General features: G+C 47.8%; 1 protein-coding gene across 1 annotated transcript in view; it reads right to left on the reverse strand.

The window, feature by feature from the left end:
• The window catches only part of LOC116499632 (collagen alpha-1(VII) chain-like), an 89,605-nt gene that overhangs the window by 38,051 nt on the left and 34,533 nt on the right, over nucleotides 1-17,021 (reverse strand). The window contains exons 38-55 of the mRNA XM_032204421.1: nucleotides 16,588-16,620; nucleotides 15,274-15,345; nucleotides 14,545-14,604; nucleotides 13,819-13,854; nucleotides 13,359-13,439; nucleotides 12,411-12,446; nucleotides 11,706-11,750; nucleotides 11,373-11,444; nucleotides 10,648-10,683; nucleotides 10,490-10,525; nucleotides 10,095-10,136; nucleotides 8,489-8,542; nucleotides 7,110-7,148; nucleotides 6,764-6,799; nucleotides 5,670-5,804; nucleotides 4,978-5,097; nucleotides 3,142-3,246; nucleotides 2,751-2,867 (exon numbers count right to left, since the gene is read on the reverse strand). Of these exons, the coding sequence (XP_032060312.1) occupies nucleotides 2,751-2,867; nucleotides 3,142-3,246; nucleotides 4,978-5,097; nucleotides 5,670-5,804; nucleotides 6,764-6,799; nucleotides 7,110-7,148; nucleotides 8,489-8,542; nucleotides 10,095-10,136; nucleotides 10,490-10,525; nucleotides 10,648-10,683; nucleotides 11,373-11,444; nucleotides 11,706-11,750; nucleotides 12,411-12,446; nucleotides 13,359-13,439; nucleotides 13,819-13,854; nucleotides 14,545-14,604; nucleotides 15,274-15,345; nucleotides 16,588-16,620 (1,155 nt within the window). The remainder of the gene's footprint in view (nucleotides 1-2,750; nucleotides 2,868-3,141; nucleotides 3,247-4,977; nucleotides 5,098-5,669; nucleotides 5,805-6,763; nucleotides 6,800-7,109; nucleotides 7,149-8,488; nucleotides 8,543-10,094; nucleotides 10,137-10,489; nucleotides 10,526-10,647; nucleotides 10,684-11,372; nucleotides 11,445-11,705; nucleotides 11,751-12,410; nucleotides 12,447-13,358; nucleotides 13,440-13,818; nucleotides 13,855-14,544; nucleotides 14,605-15,273; nucleotides 15,346-16,587; nucleotides 16,621-17,021) is intronic.

A 17,021-nucleotide genomic window follows, 5' to 3' on the forward strand; every position in this document is an offset into this window, starting at 1 on the left:
AAATAAAAAAATAGAAAGAGACGAAGGAGAAAAGGAGGAGGAAAAGAACAGACACAATTAGGACAGGAAAGAGAAAAATTAAAATAAAAGGGGGAGGAAGAAAATATCCTGCAAAGAAATAGGAACAGGAAAGACAGAAACAACAAAGAATGAAGATATCAGGTAAAAAAAAAAAAGTGACTTTGGGTTTATCCACATGGAGACAGTCAGCACCATTTATCTGAATTAACCCCGAAAATGAGTAAGTTGAACTGCAGGGAGGCTGGAAGATGGAGGGGGCAGGAATTAACCAGACCAGTCCCATAGTGCCAAAGAAGTGGCTCATCCATGGAAAGAGCAACTGGGCACTGCTTCTGGCATGGGCACGTGTACCAGGGCTCATCCTGCCTCTTTATGCCAGTTAATTTGCTTCCCCCATTAACTCCTGCCAGCCAGAAATTGCACCTCTGAGATGAAGCTCTTGGGCTATTACAGAATGCTTTTCTCCAGGGCCCCATGAACCTTTTAACAGGTAAAATTCGTGATTACAGCTGCTGCTGACGGGGAAACAAGCGGCTCCATTTCGCTCTCTTTGCATCACCCTGCGATGCGCACAGGGATCAGTGCTGGGGGGAGAGGGGCTGCTCCTGGCTCCCTGCCTTCCACCCATGCTTCTTCCTCCTCCGGAGGATGAAGGGGAAAAATGGGGGAGGAGATCATCCCTATAAACCCAAAGTGTGAACTTTTGGCTAAAAAAAACCACCTGATCTTATGTCTCTGGTGATAAATGAGCCTGCAGTTTTGTGGCTCTGCTCCTCACCTCCCATTGGCTTTAAAAAAATGGAAGTGGAATCTCAAATGGGATGAAAAGACTGCTTTTCATCCTTGGGATGCAGGGATTAAAAAAATGATTACGTCCCTGATTGCTAGGGACAGTAAAACTTTTCTTTGTCTGCCTCAAACTCCTCTTATTTCCTAACACTGCAGCCACAGCATTTGGGCACATGGATGCATTTAGTTCCCTGAAACCAGACAAAGAGGGGTCACTCCCTTTTCATCAAGGAGGAAAATGCTGTGCCTGTGATGGATCTGATTTATCAAATCACTCCATGAATGGGGCATGCGTGAAACCACAAGGAACAGAGCTGAAGTCCACAGCTTTGAATGGAAGTACAGATTTGGGATGCCCCAATTCCAGGGTGTAGGTCCCTAGGGACTGAGCTCTACCTGCTTTTAAGAGTGCGGCATCACAAAGCTCCTACCTCAGCTGGGGTCCTACACGCAATCGAGTGAGAAGTGAGGGGTTTGGTGTCCATCCTTTGCTTTTCCAAATCTCTCTCCAGCTTAAACCATGGAGAGCAAAGGGAAACAGCGCATCCAGGAAGAGAAGCAATACAAAAAGTGGGATGTGGGCTGGAAACAGGCTCTGCGAGCTCCTAAATCCCTGCCCTGTGATAGCAGCTGAGGGATGCTCGTTGCACAGTCTGCAGGGCTGCAGCTTGCACACAGACATGCGTGTGTGAGCACTTGTGTGCGTGTGCTTGTGCCGGGAGCCCTCTCGTGGCTGCTGCCACAGCAATTGCTCCAGCTTCGTGAGCCAGCACCGTGACAATTTGCAAGGCAGGAGACAGCTGAAGGGATGGAGCAGAGGCAAGTTTCCAGCAGACTCAAATCAGAGCAAGATTTCCTTCTGACAGTGTCTCCCTGCTACCTCCCCCATCGCTGTTCCTAGAAATAGCATCCTTGCTGATGCTGCTCCTAGCAGAAGCTGTGCTTGTAGCTAAAAGCAAATATCCAAGGGATTTTTCCACTCAGGTTGTGGGCATCCTGCCTCCAAGTGTTTTCAGAAACAGCCTTCATTCCATCACACAGGAAAACATCGGGTGGAAAAGTGCAGAAGCAGCACTGGGTGAGTGCATTTGCCCCCTCTCCATCACTAGGCCTGGTGCCACTCCGTGCATGGTGTTGGGGAAGGGTCCCCCAGCCAAGCTCGACCTTGCTTTTAGGGTTAAAGTGCTGTGAAGAATGAAGGGTGCTGGGTTTGGTCCAAGTCATTGAGCATGTTAGGGCTCACAGAAGAAAATACATGCCCAGGAGGGCAGAAATAAAGAGTGAGTTGGGATGTTAGGGCTCCGACAACCACACTGCAGCAGCACCCCAAGTTAGTGCCCATCCTCTGAGCTGTGACACTGCTGCTGCCAGCCTGGATGTGCTCTCTGGCTTTGCTGCAAATGCTGTGGTGTGACTTAGAGGGGACGTGCATGTGCCCTTGGAAGGCTGCTGCACCTCCTGGCTATGGAAGGAAATTCTTTCTGTGCTACCATCCATCAGCTGAGGAGCAATAACTCATCTCCTGAGGTTTCTAAGAGGCGAATGTCTTGCAGACCTTGGAGGAAGAGTTAAAGTGGGTTGCCCTACACCATGTTTCCTCTGGGATAGGCACCTTGGCTCAGCTGCCCCACGAAGGCTTGGTAAATTACAGTTTACTCTTGTTGAAATTGGCCTTTTTTTTCCATCAAAGTGGGTATTTAACCACCAAAAAAATTTTCCAAGGGCTCTGGGTGGTGGGTGGTCCCATTTCCCTGCCCATATACAGAGGACAAGGCCATTAGCCATGAAGCCATCAGCCTCCTGCCAAGGTCCTATGTCCAAGCAGTTGTCTCCCCTGGGGATCTCAAAGCATTGTGTGAGAGATGAGCATCCCAGTCCCTTCCAGTCTATCGCTTGTCTCCACACTGGTCTAGCACCCAGAGCTGCTGGGGAATACATACATGGCTGGTGTCCTCTTGTGGTTGTCCTTGCGCCTTCTCCTCCAAGGATTCGAGAAGCTCCATGGATTGCTTTCCTTGCAGATCATCTTCAGGGTGTGTGTGAGGCACAGGCAAGCTCTGCAGGGGATGCTGGGTGAGTGACAACACAAGTCTTACTGATTACCAGAGTGGAAGTTGGAAAGCAAAGACTTTTCAAAACTATGAAACCGATTCATGCAGAACTCCTTATCTTCTCCCTAAATTAGCTTTTCACTGCAGCAAAATAGAGGCTGAATGCACAGAATTGCAAGGGTTTGTCCACTCAAGCTCTTCAAAATGTAATCCCATTGCGCCTATTAAATCAGCACAAATAGGAATGTAATTAAAAGTCACTGAACAGGCATTTACATACACTGCTGAGAGAAGTGTTTGTCCCTTTCGAGTCTTGCTCCTTCCTTCTCTCCTCCAAGGACTCGGGAGTGTTCCCCAGGGGCTGGTACTCACCAGCAGATGGACCCTGGGGAGAACAAAAGCAGTTACTTCTTTTTCCGAGTCAAGACCTCATCCACAACACACTGCTTTTATCAACAACACACCATTTATTCAATAATGTGCCCACAGACAGCAGGACAAGGCTGGAGAACCAAGTTACCATGATCTCTTTTGCACCTTACTTGGGAAGTGCTAATGGCTTTGGGCTGGGGCATGCCGAAAAAAGGGAGCCCCCTTTGCTCCCTGCTTTTTCATTGAGGCCCATCCTAAACAGGGTGGTCCAGGTGAGAAGAGAGGGTCCCCAACCCTTTCAGCCAGATTTAGGGGGTCAGAGAGGAGCAATGGTGCTCCCACAACAATATAAGTGAGCTCAGGGCAAATGTTTTGCCTCTTCTCACCTGGATCCCAAACCAAGGCTCTCACCAGAAGGTGAGCAGCCCCTTCCCACCCTGCCCTGGCTAAGTGGCCCAGGCCATATAAGCATACTCCAAACCCCCATTCATGGTGGCAGAGACAGTGACAACGTTTGTGGAGCGCCCTGACCCACAAAGATGAGTGAAACTCGGTTATTTTCATAGGTCCATGCTGGTATCTGAAAAGCTGTGTCTCTTGGAGCACGTCTCTGGCATATCATTGAGTACACCACAAAGTCGTGTGGCTTCTTTCAGCACAGACTACGTAGCACACCCTATCTTACAAAGGCCATCTAGCACATGATGTGACCAATTTCCAGATGCTGTCCCTAATAAACCCAACAGAGACAGCTTTGGTGTCTCCATGCCCCAAATCCCAACATTGCTGGCTCCAGGCTTTCTGCCACATGTCTATTTTCAGTCTCTTGAGCTCTCTGGTGCAAACACATTTACTGGTGAGCACTTCATTCCCCTCAAGACCCTAAAAGACAGTCATCCAGGTTGCAACGATCTGGAAAAGTAAGGCATCTCACCCGAGATCACAGGAAGAGCCTGGACAGAGGGGGGATGAGCCTGTCTTGACCTAAGCCTGAGCAACTGGGTCATCACTGAACCAACCACAGAAGAAGATAAAATCATCAGATCTGGCTCCAAATGCTCCCACATCTCTTGTGCTCCAGATACAGACAACATTTCCTACCAGTGACCAACAAGGGTTTGTGGAGAGTGAGTCACTTCTTGACTGTTGTAAAAGAGGATTAAAAAGCCTCACCTCGGCTGCTGTTACTGTTTCCTGGGCTCTCTCTTATCAGGATTGTCTAGTGTGGGCAAATTAAGAGCCAGGACTCATCCAACAGCTATGAGAGGTGGCCTGGATACAGCCTTCTGAATTTATTCCTGGAGGTGTGCTGTAACACACAGGAACTCGGGTCCAGGATGGAGATTAAGTCTTATCACTAAAATTTGTAATTCCCACAACCACAATCTGTTACTTGAAATTGCAGAGGATGTAGGTGACTAGATTATCTCTAGCAATTAGCCTGGTTACTCAAGCAAATGAGGGCTGTGGAGTCATGGCAGGAACTGTTCCTTGGGCAATCTCAGCCCAATCTGACAGCAGGATTGGATCCATCCCTGCTGGGGCAGGAGACACACCTAGATTACAGCCTCTACAAGGGAGGATGAGGAATCAGCAGGAGGATCATCGCTGGAGCATGGGCTGGGCGCTCCCAGGCATCTGGCACACATAAGATGTGAGAGCTCTATTATTGCTGCAGCAGACTGGGTGGACAAGAGTACAGATCTATGTGACTCCATTTCATCAGCTCTGCTGTTTTTGTCACCTTAGGGGGTCCTTCAGACACCAGCACCCTAAACGGAGGCTCCGCTGCCAGGCTCTGTGCTTCTTCTGTCACCTCGCTGCTGGCCAGGGCATCACGAGAAGTATCAAACTTCAGTGAATCCTGCAATCTCAAAAAAAGTGGTTTGCTGTGGCCCTGTCAAACTTGAGCTCCAGAGAACCACAAATGCAAAAAGCTGGGTCCTGATGGCTTATTTCTGCCCACCACCCTGGCATGCTCTGTCCCACCTGCTGGCCTTCCTGTGCCAGGGTAGATTGAGCAGGCAGCCAGACCCTGCTTGTCATTTCCAGGCCTTCTTTCCCAATTAATTCTGTGTCCCTGGGATCCCTCTCACTTTTGAGGCCACCCTTTTGGTCTTTTCTTATCCTTTCTTCTGCTTTGATCCCCTCACACGTCCACCAGTCCAGCAACCCCCAGCCTCTCTGAGCTATAGATGATGGCTTCTAGCTACCACCACCAAATATCAGGAGCTGATTCTTTCATTTCCCTGAAAACCAGGTGCTTTGCAATCTCAGCAACTTAACCCATAGTTCCAAAATCCTGGTGAGACCCCCCAGCCCCTTCCAGACTAAGCTGGCTGCAAGTCACCGTAGCCTGCTTGATGACAGAGGTGACCCTGAAGCCTTCACTGATTCATTTCCTTCTAGGTTCCCCTGAGGATGATGAATACTCACACCATGCTTAGCAGTCCGTGCAAGTGTCTGCTTTCTCCTGGAGGCTTTGCTTGTCCTGGAGCTGCCCAACTGCTGAATCAGCCCATCCAGCCCATCCCGTAGCAGCACGTTGGAGAGATCCTTCAGCAATGCCAACTGCCAACAGCATGGACCATTCAGGCAATGGTCTGCTGTCACTCTCCCATCCCCAAGACACAACAGTCCAAGAAAAGCCACCCCAAAAAGATTGCTGATGCGTTTCTAGTCAGCTCACAGGGCATTAGTTAGGCATTGGTACTCAAGGAAAGGTTGGACGTGGTGCTTAGGGACATGGTTTAGCTGGTGACATTGGTGGTAGGGGGATGGTTGGACCAGGCGGTCTTGGAGGTCTTTTCCAACCCTAATGATTCTGGGATTTTACGATCTGGCCCTGACAGCCAACAGCTGATTTAAATATAGGTGCTTAAGGTTTGGGCATCTAGGATCTGATCGATGGTGCTTACGCAGGGGCTCTCCCCACTGTAAATAAGATCCCCTACACCCGATTGAATAAGTCAGTTCCTCACCACCCTTGGTCACATCTCCAGAGCTCACAAAAAGGAGCTGAGGGCAATGAGCTCAACAATAAGGGCCTAGCTGGTAGATACTAAAAGCTGAGGTTCATCACAATTCCTGAGCTTGGTGGCTACCTTGAGACTGGAGAGGGAGGCCACCGACCTAGCATGGCTGTATTGCAGTGATCAAGTCACAATTATTTGTGCTATCAGTGAAGGGGCAGCCCAAATTGGCTTTTGCACTAAACAAGATGTAAAAAACAAGATGGCCAAAGCACCCAGAGGAACCTGGGGGGTCTCCTCTTCCTGGCTGTGCAGACCCAGTGCTGCTGCAGGACACTCCACCAACCAACCCAGGCGGCAGCACCAAGCTCTGAATGGGGATTTGGCATTGCCCAGAGAAATTGTAGATGCCTCATCCATGGAAGATGGAAGACATCATGCCTTCTTGTGAGTGCTGGGCTCAGAGGAGCACACATCAACTCCAGAAGACCAGAGTGGATAGATGGAAAAGATTAATTGCAATCACCTTGTCAAGAGGAAGGTCAAGGCGTTACATACCTTAATACCATTTTCTTCAAAAAGTCTCTCCAGATCCTGCCAGAAGAAAGAAAGGTAAGGACATGACTAAAGGCCAGCCCCAAAGAGCAGAAGAAATGCCCCCTGCTGAGCAGCAGCCTGACTCCAGTGCCCTGGGAAACACAGCAAGGAGAGGAGAAAATGGCATTTCCCAAAGGACTGAACATGATGATACTTTTCCTCCCCTTTCCAGCCTGGGAAGCTGGCTTCACGGGTGGTGATGGCTAAGCCTGGGGGCATGCATGGGGTCCCCTCTGCCATCCCAACCCTTGGTAAAAAGGGAGGTGTTGCCAACATTAATACGCTCCAAATTTTTTATTGTCATTACCTTCATTTCCACTCCTTTTCCTGGTGGACCGGGCTCTCCCTTCAAACAAATAACAACAATTAATTAAGTTGTACCATCGAGCATCAAGAATGGGCAGAAGTCTGCCACCATCTGGCTCCGTGACCCCAGAAAAAGCTCTGTTGGCTCTCAGAGGGGTTTGAATCCCAGCCTGTAGCATGGGCTCCTTTGCTCCTCCATCAGATGCAGGCAATGGCTGTGTTTTTAGGGTCAGGATGGACCAGAGTTTGACTTGAGCATCACCAAAGAGGTGTTTTTTTGAAAAAATAAAAATATTTAACAAGCTCCCACATTTCCACTTGGCATGTATAAATGTAGTGAGAGGGTGACCCGTTGCTCTGGAGGCAATCCTCCTTGCCACAGACTGAATCTACTCCTTCTCCATTCCTCAGCCATGCACAAGACATAAAAACCTAAGTGCAGTTGGCCCCTCAATGCCACCGGTACTGCCAGTGCCATGGTTGGAAGTTGTGTGGTTGTGGCAACAAGGCATTGGGTGGCCAAGATGCTCCCAGGGACCGTGGTCCCTTCTAAGGGTGGCTGTGGTCCTGGTGGCCCTCCACACCACCATGCACAGTCTGGGTCAAATATCTCTGATGGGTTTAAGTCCCAGGGATGGGTTTTCTGTCTCTCTTTGACCAATATGACGTGGGTCTCCAGGTGAGAGATCATGAGCCACTGCCATGGATGAAATGCTGGATGAGCTGCAACAGCTTGGGAAGTCCAGTGGTAGGGCAAGGAGCATCTGATGGGACCAGGGGCTGACCTGCCTCTCTGACGGGCTTCATTTCACTGAAATCTGGTTTCTGCACTGACAGATTCCGGTGGAATGAAGGGCGTCAGGAAGGCCCCATTGGTGCTGCATCTCCATGCCAAGGTGTGCTGGGGCAAAGAAGCCACATCGTGGGGATGCGCTGGATAAACTGGGTACATCAGGACATCTACCTGCACCCACTGATGTTGCTTTCTTCACCATTTTCCTCTTTGTTAGCGGAGCAGTTGGTCCCACCTCTAAAGATCTCTAGATGCGTGTTGTAGCAGAAGCATTTTCTCTTTCCATTCCTTTCTGATGTGATCTTCAAGTTGCAGGAGGGGAGGAAAGAAAGCAAATACCCCAAGCATTTTAGAAATGTATCCTGTCCAGCTCCTGAACAGCACCTTCCTTCCTACATGTCATATATTTACGAAATTGGGTTGTAGGGCTTACATCACGATGACCACAAGCTTACGAGCCCAGCTCATGACGCCTGCTTTGACAAACCCAATGTTTTTGGGGTAAGAAGAGATCTGAGATGGGTTCTCTTTCTCTTCCCCTCTGGCCAGCCCAACACAAAGATGCCTCCACGCATTCGAGCACCTACCTTTGGGCCTGGAGGTCCTCTTTCACCTTTCAAACCATCCTTCCCGCGATCCCCCTGCAAGCCAGCAGGAACTTGTTAGTTCTTCAGCCCCTCTAAAATTCACAGTGGTTTCATCATGTTTTATGGCATTTGCCACCTACTGGCCTGTGCCGGCCTCATCCTAACAACATCCCTGTCTTTTCCGCATGGACCAACCAGACTTTTCTTGTAACTACCTTATTAATTCACATAATTAAGGTAAACTTGGAGCAACTCTGCTCTTCACTTGAAGTATGCTACCTAGGTCCTTAAGAAAGCTTTGCATCCCTAAGAGCTTTTCTGTTTATTCTTTTCCCCTTATATCTACTTGGGCTAATAATGGTGTTACTCCTCCTCACAAACTAAAATTCTCCTGGATTTCTTTGCCATCACAGCTTGGCCAATGAAGCAAAACCTGGATATCTCATGTAGGGTTTGGGGAGGGGACAGACCCACGATGATACTGCCTTGTTCTCCCAGTCTTTGCCTGTGACCAAGTCCTGTGGGTGAACTGGAAAGCCCAGACCTGCCTACAAAGCAGCCATCTAGGTAAACACTCTGCCTCTCTCTGAACAAGCCTTTCCTCTCAGTGAAATTTGGCAGACGTCAAAATTTGGCAGAACTCAATGCTGTGGCTGCCCTGCCTCCCCCCTGGCTGCCTCCTCTCCTCTCCTGACCCCAGCTGCATGATGCATAAAATAAATGACCATCTCACAAACTTTGTTGAACAGAGGGATTTAAATGCATTAAATACATTTTTCATCATATTGGGCTTTTTGATTACTCAAATTGCTCCATGACCCCACCTCTGTTCCTGCACTGGGGCTGCACATGGCATGATGGTTTGCAGGCAGCTTTGCCATTTGCTTGCTGAACAGACCATAAATAAGCAGGGCAGGAGGGGATAAGGAGCTGCTTCACCACTGATCACTATTTGGGCATTCCCCAGATAGAATTTAGGCAGATTGGCACCAAGTCATGAGGGGCTGGGTGATATTTTCAGTGATCTTTTTCAGAGGGCTGGTGATAGGATGGAATGACTCCGGCTCTGCTGCATCCTATCACTGATATCTCTGTGCTGGATCCATGTCACTGTGATCCCTCCAAGTACTGGTGCTGGGTAAAAGCTCCTTCAATCCCTTCCAGACAGAGCTATTGCTTGAGCAAGGGAGCTTCTGCAATAGCAATAGACTTGTGCTGGACAAACTACTGGAGTAGCAGCATCCCAGTCATCTTATTGCCTTTCTGCAAAACCATTGGGCTGGCAACAAACTTCATTGTCTTATTATATCCTCCCAATTTCTGGGCTGAAATATTCTCTTTTGTTTTCCCTGAAAACACAAGAGGACTGGGAAGAATTGTATTTCACCTTGCCCCAGCATCATCAACAGTGATACGTGGAGTTTGGAGTAGATTTGCTGCTGGAGGTGGGAACAGCAAGAATTTGCTTAAGGAACCTGCAAGTTTCAGGCTGTGTTTGCAGACTTGGACTTATAAAAGTAACGAAATTACAGAATATATGACATATCTAAAATAATCACATATTCAGCTTCAAGGCAAAGCTTCTTCAGGTAGAAGGAGACCTTACCTTTTCACCTTTCAGGGTGATGGTGTTTTCCAGAGAAGACACCTACAAAAAAATGGAAGAAATGTGGTGAAGGAAGATGTCTTTGATGTGAGCTCTCACCTCCACGTGCCTTTTGTCCCAGGTAGCCCTTACCCACGGGCCCTGAGCCAGCAGCTTTCTCTAAAATTAACCAGCAATGTGATCCCATTATGTATGGGCTCAAACCAATGGAATACCAGTGTAGCATCTTTGTGCTCACAGGTCAGAGATTCAGGGTGCTGCTAGGAGGGAAATCCTCTGTACAGCACACACTGTACATTTCTGGCAGTGTGTCCCCTGTGGCACCCAGGATTCATGATAAATCTCGACATATCCCTGATCAGATGTGGAAGTCAGTAGAAGAAGATGTTACTCACAATGCTTCCAGGAGTCCCAGGCAGACCAGGCTTACCCTAGGGAGATACAACATCCCCATAACCCCCCCGCAAAAAAAAAGTGAGTGGTGCAATTCAGCACTTCAGCCTCCAAACAGACTCTTTCATGCAAAGTTATAAATGGGAACGTGCAAACCTACAGAATCGCCCTTGTCTCCCTTCTCTCCAGTGATTCCCTAGGAGGGGGAGAGAGAGGCAGGATGAGAGGAAGCCATGGGAGGGGAGGGGGGCTCAGCATCTTTTTGCTAGCTCAGCATCTAGTGGACTAACAAGCCCTTCCCAGAGCAACTGAGCTAATGAAATCTGGAATTCAACATCGCTCCTGCAGAGGATGCTCTCTGATATTTAATAAGGGGTGAGGTTAGTAGCCTCTTCCCCAGTGGGTAGGCTCGTTAGGGACTTTCTCTCCCCCAGCCAGATGCTCATTTTACCAAAATTTGTAGAAATGCCATGCCTTTGAGACCTCTGTCCCTCTGACAAATGTAGCTTATGCCAGCCAGTGTTTTCTTAAGCTATTAGAGGGAGATCAGACAGAACACAAGCGCATCCTTCCCCTTCCTTCCTCACCAGACTGAGACAGGGCTGAGCGTTTTGTTTCCAGCAGCGTGGGGCTGGGGAAGGTTTGCATGCTCAGTACCCCCTGGTGCACAGTCCTGCTATTTAACTCGTGCTCCAGCTAGTCAAACAAGAATGGAGAAAGAGCCCTAATCCTCCCTTTGAAGAGGAAATCCCTTCCCAGGAGAAAGGGAGGGAGCTTTCTGTGCGTTGCACACTGTGAGGCAGAAAAAATACAGTTCTGTCTTTGACTGGCAGTGCACTATCCCAAGCCCTTCCTCTCTCAGCTGCTGCTTTGGGCATTCCTTACGTCCTTTCCAGGTTGTCCTGTGTCGCCTTTTATGCCCTGCTCTCCAGGTCGTCCTGGGAGTCCAAGTGGGCCCTACAAGAAAGGATTCAGAGAAGCAAACAATCAGAAATAGAGCCTGCCCAGCAGCTTCAGAAAGTAAAGCAGACAAGTAAAATGCTTCCCCCCAGGATTTTTCACATAGGGAATAAATAGTTGCACTTGGAAACTTGTAAGTGAGGATTCTTGCTGGGATGGAGAAGGAACTCCTTTCCTCCTGGACAGAGCAGGGGGCCCAGGTGGTAGCAGAGCAGAAAACTCACCTGGGCAGAAAATCACTATAATTTCAATTATTACCCTCATTCCTCTTTCTCCTGGTTCTCCAGGGGCACCAGCTTCTCCCTAAAAGAGAGGAATAGGAGCTTTAAAATACCTTCTTCGGTTGCATTGAGCCTTCCTTGGTGATACTAATTTTACTCCATTTACACCTGAAGGAAACAATTTAAAGGGGGAGAAACAAGTCAACTACTATCCCAGTGGTCCTAAAAGAAGGTAAGGGCACCTCTTGGGCATTGCTTAATGCTTGGAAAGTTGGTACAAAGGCAGGCTTATGGTGATGTGAAATATCAACTGTTGACTAGGTGTGATGTTTCAGAGCAGCCCTAGAGCTGGAATAAATGGGATTGATGATGAAAACAACCTATTCATACTTATGGGGGAAACTGGGTTATTTCCACCAAACCCTACTATGATTTGTCACAACGAATGGTTTCTGCTGGACAGTGTAAAGATCTCTCTCCCAAAGAAAACACACATTGATTCTTTTTTGACCTTTGTTTTTCAGCCTTTAGCTTTGGAAGATGAAACCAAAGCTGAAATAAAAGAAACAAAAGTCATGGGAAATATGGAGAGGGTTCTTCACAGCCTCATCTAACCCAAGGACAAGGCAACAGGAAATAAAACGAGCAGGGGTCAGCTTCAAAACAAAGGGATTAGTTTTGCAGATTCTTTTTGACTAACTCATGCAATGCCTTGTCTGAAAGCACTAAAAGTTTATGTTACCTTTGTCCCGGAGGTGCCTTTCTTCCCTGGTTCTCCCTAAAACACAATGCAAAAATGCTGGGTTACATTTTGTCTTGCAGCAAGTTGTTTTACACTAATTTCCTGCTCAGGCTAAGAACTCTTGGTCTGATTCTGAAATCACCATGGCTCTGAACTCAGGGGAATTGTGCAGTGCTTTGGGCTCAGAAATACAGCTGCTTTTTTTTCTTTTTTATTTAAGCCTCCTCTTGGTGATCTTATTCCACCTGATGCTCAGGGGTCAGCTCAGCCCTTTGAACTGAAGAAAAGTCTGAAAACTGCTTGTAGGAGAGGTTTATCTGAAGCCAGCGAGCTGTGAAGCTCTTGGGAAAGGCCACCTTGGATGGTTATAAGAGGGAGCTGCTGTACCCTAAAAACCACAGCAAGCCCTTCAGGGCTGGTGTGACTGCACACCGTGAAGGTTCCTGCATGGCAGACAGGTTCAACTGCAAAACCCAAACCAACCCAAACCAGACCAAAAAAAAACAACAACAAAAAAGCACAATGTTGAATAAGAGGTAAAAAAAAAAAAAGATGCTGCATCCATACGGTGTAACATAAACACCGTGGTGCCAGGCACTTGCACCACCCTGACCATGCGTGAAGAGACCTCACCCCAAAACATAACCTGAAGCTCACCCCAATAGGGTCTATGTTCTTATTTGCTGTGAAAGGTCAGAGCAAGTAGGAAGGTGGATCCCTCAAACAGCAAGCCAGCATGGCTAATTAGAGGCCTGGACTCGTGTTGTTGACCACTGTTGTTTTCCCATCCAGCCCTATATAAGATATTTGTTTCAGACTGGTCCCATCTCATCACTTGTTCCTACTTTCTGCTGCAAGGGCGTAACGTGGGGTTGAGAGCTTGGCACTGAGTGGTGGATTAAAGGGGTTCAGCATGACCGTCTGCCTGGATTGTGGGCTTCTACTTACATCTTTACCTCTTAGTCCGGTCTCGCCTGGTTTCCCAGGTACTCCTGGTTCACCTTTCTCTCCCTTTAGACCTATTTCCCCCTAAGGAAAACAAGGCAGTTGTTACATTCCTCTTCTGGATTTCATAGTCCTCACATTTAAGATATTGTAGGGCAGGTTCAAGGAGCGTGCCGGGCATCATGGCCATACAATTGCTTCCTACAAGACAGGTTTTGCAGGAGTTTTGAGCCCCACTTCCTGCATGTTTTCAACATTTATCTGTGCAGGGCTCTGCATGTCACCTGGAGACTCCAGCAGAGTAGGATCTGTTCAGACCTTTCAGCTTCTGAACACTCCCGAAATTTTGACACTAGCCCCACGGCAAAGATAAAACCACACTGACTCAAGCTGCTTTGAGTGACACAGACATCAGTCAGGAGATGGTGCCTTACACGTTGCAGTAACTGCATCAAATACTCACCTTTTGACCCGGTTTCCCAGACAAACCTACATTTCCCTGCAGAAATACAGACCGTTAGTCACACAGTGACAATGACAGAGGTTGAAAAATTTCAGATGAGGGTCCTCTGTGTTATCTAAAGGGTGTAAGCATCAGACTCAGTGCTGCAATGCTGCCCTTAGGAGGTGGTAGCAGCTGAAACAGCCTAGTATGATGCAAAGAAGGGGAAAAAATCTGATCCCAAGAGGGGCTCCTACAAGCAGACATTGTCTAGATGCACATCTTTATCATTTCTGAAATCACTAATTCCATGAATGACTTTGACAGAGGGGTGGGGATCTCAAATATGCTATTTTTTGCAAGTTTTGGCTGCTTTAAAGTGAGACAATTAATACCTTTGCAGGAGGAAACGTGAAGGCATTAACCTTTACTAGCCATCAGTGAATACATGCAGGAGTGCCTTAAACACAAAAGTCAGGAAGATAAAGCTCAGGCTTGCCCTCGGGCCACAAAACCACTGGGAATGGGGATTCCTTGGCTTTCTTCCTTGCAGCAACACCAGCTGAGCTTTGACTTCCTGAGCTTTACTCCAGATTTAGGAGCGATCCTCTCTCTGCATTTTGGAGGAGCATTGTCTTCCAAGGTCAGGTGCAAAGATCCCCGTGGGAGTGACTGAGAGATTGCCTCTGAACCTCCCAGTGTGTCTGTTAGCTTTCTCTTTCATACCCTGTGTGTTGCCCCACTTACCCTGTCCCCCGGGTCTCCCTTCAGCCCAGGCTGACCAGGAATGCCAAAACCTGGGCTTCCCTGAAAAAAAAAATCACAAAAACAAAGCCAATGAATATCTCACTGCATCACCAAAGAGCTTTTCCTCTCTGGCTCCACATTCCCCACTTTGCCACATCCCTCTGCCTCCTCACCATGCTGCCTGTCACCTCTAGGAGATGCTAATTTTCAAAAAGCACTATTTGGTGAAGCCAGCAAGTGCCTCAGTTTCACTGTCCTGGTTTTAGAGATTGGAGACATGAGCCCACTTGGCTCTTCACGATATATTCTGTGCCATAACCACAGGTACCTGTCCCTGTCCCACCGCTATTTTGCAGCCCCTCAAGGGTCAGACTACTTCTTATCCCTGCTATAACGGATGGGATTTTGTTGCTAGTGCCCTGTTTGGTGCTAAGCAGGATGCAAACAGGGACACGGTGTCTTCCAGGAGCAATTCCAAGCTCATAAATAAGATAGCAGGACAGGCCAGAGCAGATCCCAAGAATTTTCACCAACCCAGGCAGCCAGGTGAGCCAAGCACTGGTAACTCCTCATCCCTCACTGACTTCTTTGCAAGCAGTTTTTGACTTCTCCATGTGAGCACAGGTTTCTCCTGGGCTTAGAGCACAGGGGTGTCTGACACAGGAAGGCAAGTGGTGAATAAAACCCTTCCACCCACAAAGCATGTGCTGAGAAGAACAAGTGCATTACCTTCTCTCCTTTGTCTCCTTGTATTCCTTTGTCTCCTCGTGGTCCCAGGGCCCCTGTTGGTCCCATATCTCCCTGTGGATAAAGACAACCCCAAAGCAAGTAATATCATGCAGGAAAGCCAAGCTCTGTTCATGTGGCTTGGCTAGAACTGCATTCTGCAGTTTCAACCCACTCTGAAAACCATTCCCTTGGGAAATCCATCCATCCATCCATCCATCCATCCATCCATCCATCCATCCATCCATCCATCCATCCATCCATCCACGCAGCTGATGTTGTATGTAACATCACACAACTACAAGGTGTCATGTGTGCTCTTATAGTGGTGTCAAGCACAAAAAATGCAGGTCCCAGGTCACTACCTAACTGCAGCTAGCCTAGAATAAGAGAGAAATTTTTGCTAACCCACATTAAACAATCTGGAGAATAAAACCAAAGAAGGGAGGTGGCACAAACACCCAGGCCCAGAGAAAAGGGCAGAACTCATTAGCTTTAAGGGGTGAGGAAGGTCTGGAGGGTATTTCCTGAACACCAGGAGTCAGAAAACCCAGAGAAGTTTCTCCTGCAGTAAATACTCCTTACAAGGATAAGGGAGATCTTTAATTTCTCTGCAGATTGACAATAAACTATAAAGAATAAAGAAAAAAAAAAAGAAGAAAAAAAAAAAAAGCTGTTCCAGGCCATGTACCACCATGAAGACTAGACTGTAAAAGTGAGCTGTGTGTGTTGCTCTACAAAACAGATGTAGAATATGGACATCAATCATGGAACAGCTCTGTCTCAGAGACCTCCCTGATATGAGAAATTTAATTTCTTCCAGTCATGGGGAGGCCAAATTCTGGGTGATGGTCCTAAGAGGTGGGGAACTCTCCATCCTTCGAGGTGCTTAGTGCAAGGTCCTGGGGAACCTGACCCAGTTTGGAAGTTGTCCCTATTTTGAGCAGAAGGTGGGACTGGTGACTTCCAGAAGTCCCTTCCAGCCTCCGCTATTGTTTGTCTTGGTGTCAATGCCTCCCTTGGCTGGAAACTAGCTTCTGTGAGTGGGATGAGTCTTCCATGAACTCTACCTTCTAAAACTATCACATGGAAATAGCAGATTTCCCCACAGACTGGAGCTAGAAAGAGAATGACAGGTACAAAATGTTAATAAAAGCAAAAGAAATACCAGCAGGGCAAGGCTGTTGCTAATTTTCCAACCTCTCCTCTCCAGCCCTTCACAAGGGATATATGATTCAGGCAGTAAATAGCCCAGCTCTCACTTTTCTTAGTCAAAGTTTCATCTAAGTTTCAAGCAGTGTTAATTAATGGACTTACCCTCATACCCTTCTTGCCTGGTGGTCCCAAAACCTGAGGATAAAAAGAAATCACAGAAGTTCTCTCTTATTTGGGAAAGGATCTCCCTTTCAAAGGAGGGTCTATTCGTGCTACCACTTCCAAGGCAGGAGAATCTCAGCCTCGTTATGGGATAGGAAATGCATTGCCTACACTGGGACAGAAAACACCAGGAAGGGCTCCAAGACAAATGCCAAGCCCAGGGAAGCTTGTGAAGGGATCCCACCAACCTCAGTAGATATTGGCTCCAGGGATAAGACCGAAATATCATTCATAAGTGAGGGGTAGTTGACAGATATCTGCTGTAGCCTTTGCTAACAAACAACTTAAAAACCAAAGGACTGACCTTTGGACAAAAATAAATGTTAAAGGCCGCACTATGACTCTGCAGAGCAGCCCTGACCTGGATTTTGGGA

The sequence above is a fragment of the Aythya fuligula genome, chromosome 1, assembly GCF_009819795.1.
Source record: "Aythya fuligula isolate bAytFul2 chromosome 1, bAytFul2.pri, whole genome shotgun sequence".
NCBI classification, from domain to species: Eukaryota; Metazoa; Chordata; class Aves; order Anseriformes; family Anatidae; genus Aythya; species Aythya fuligula.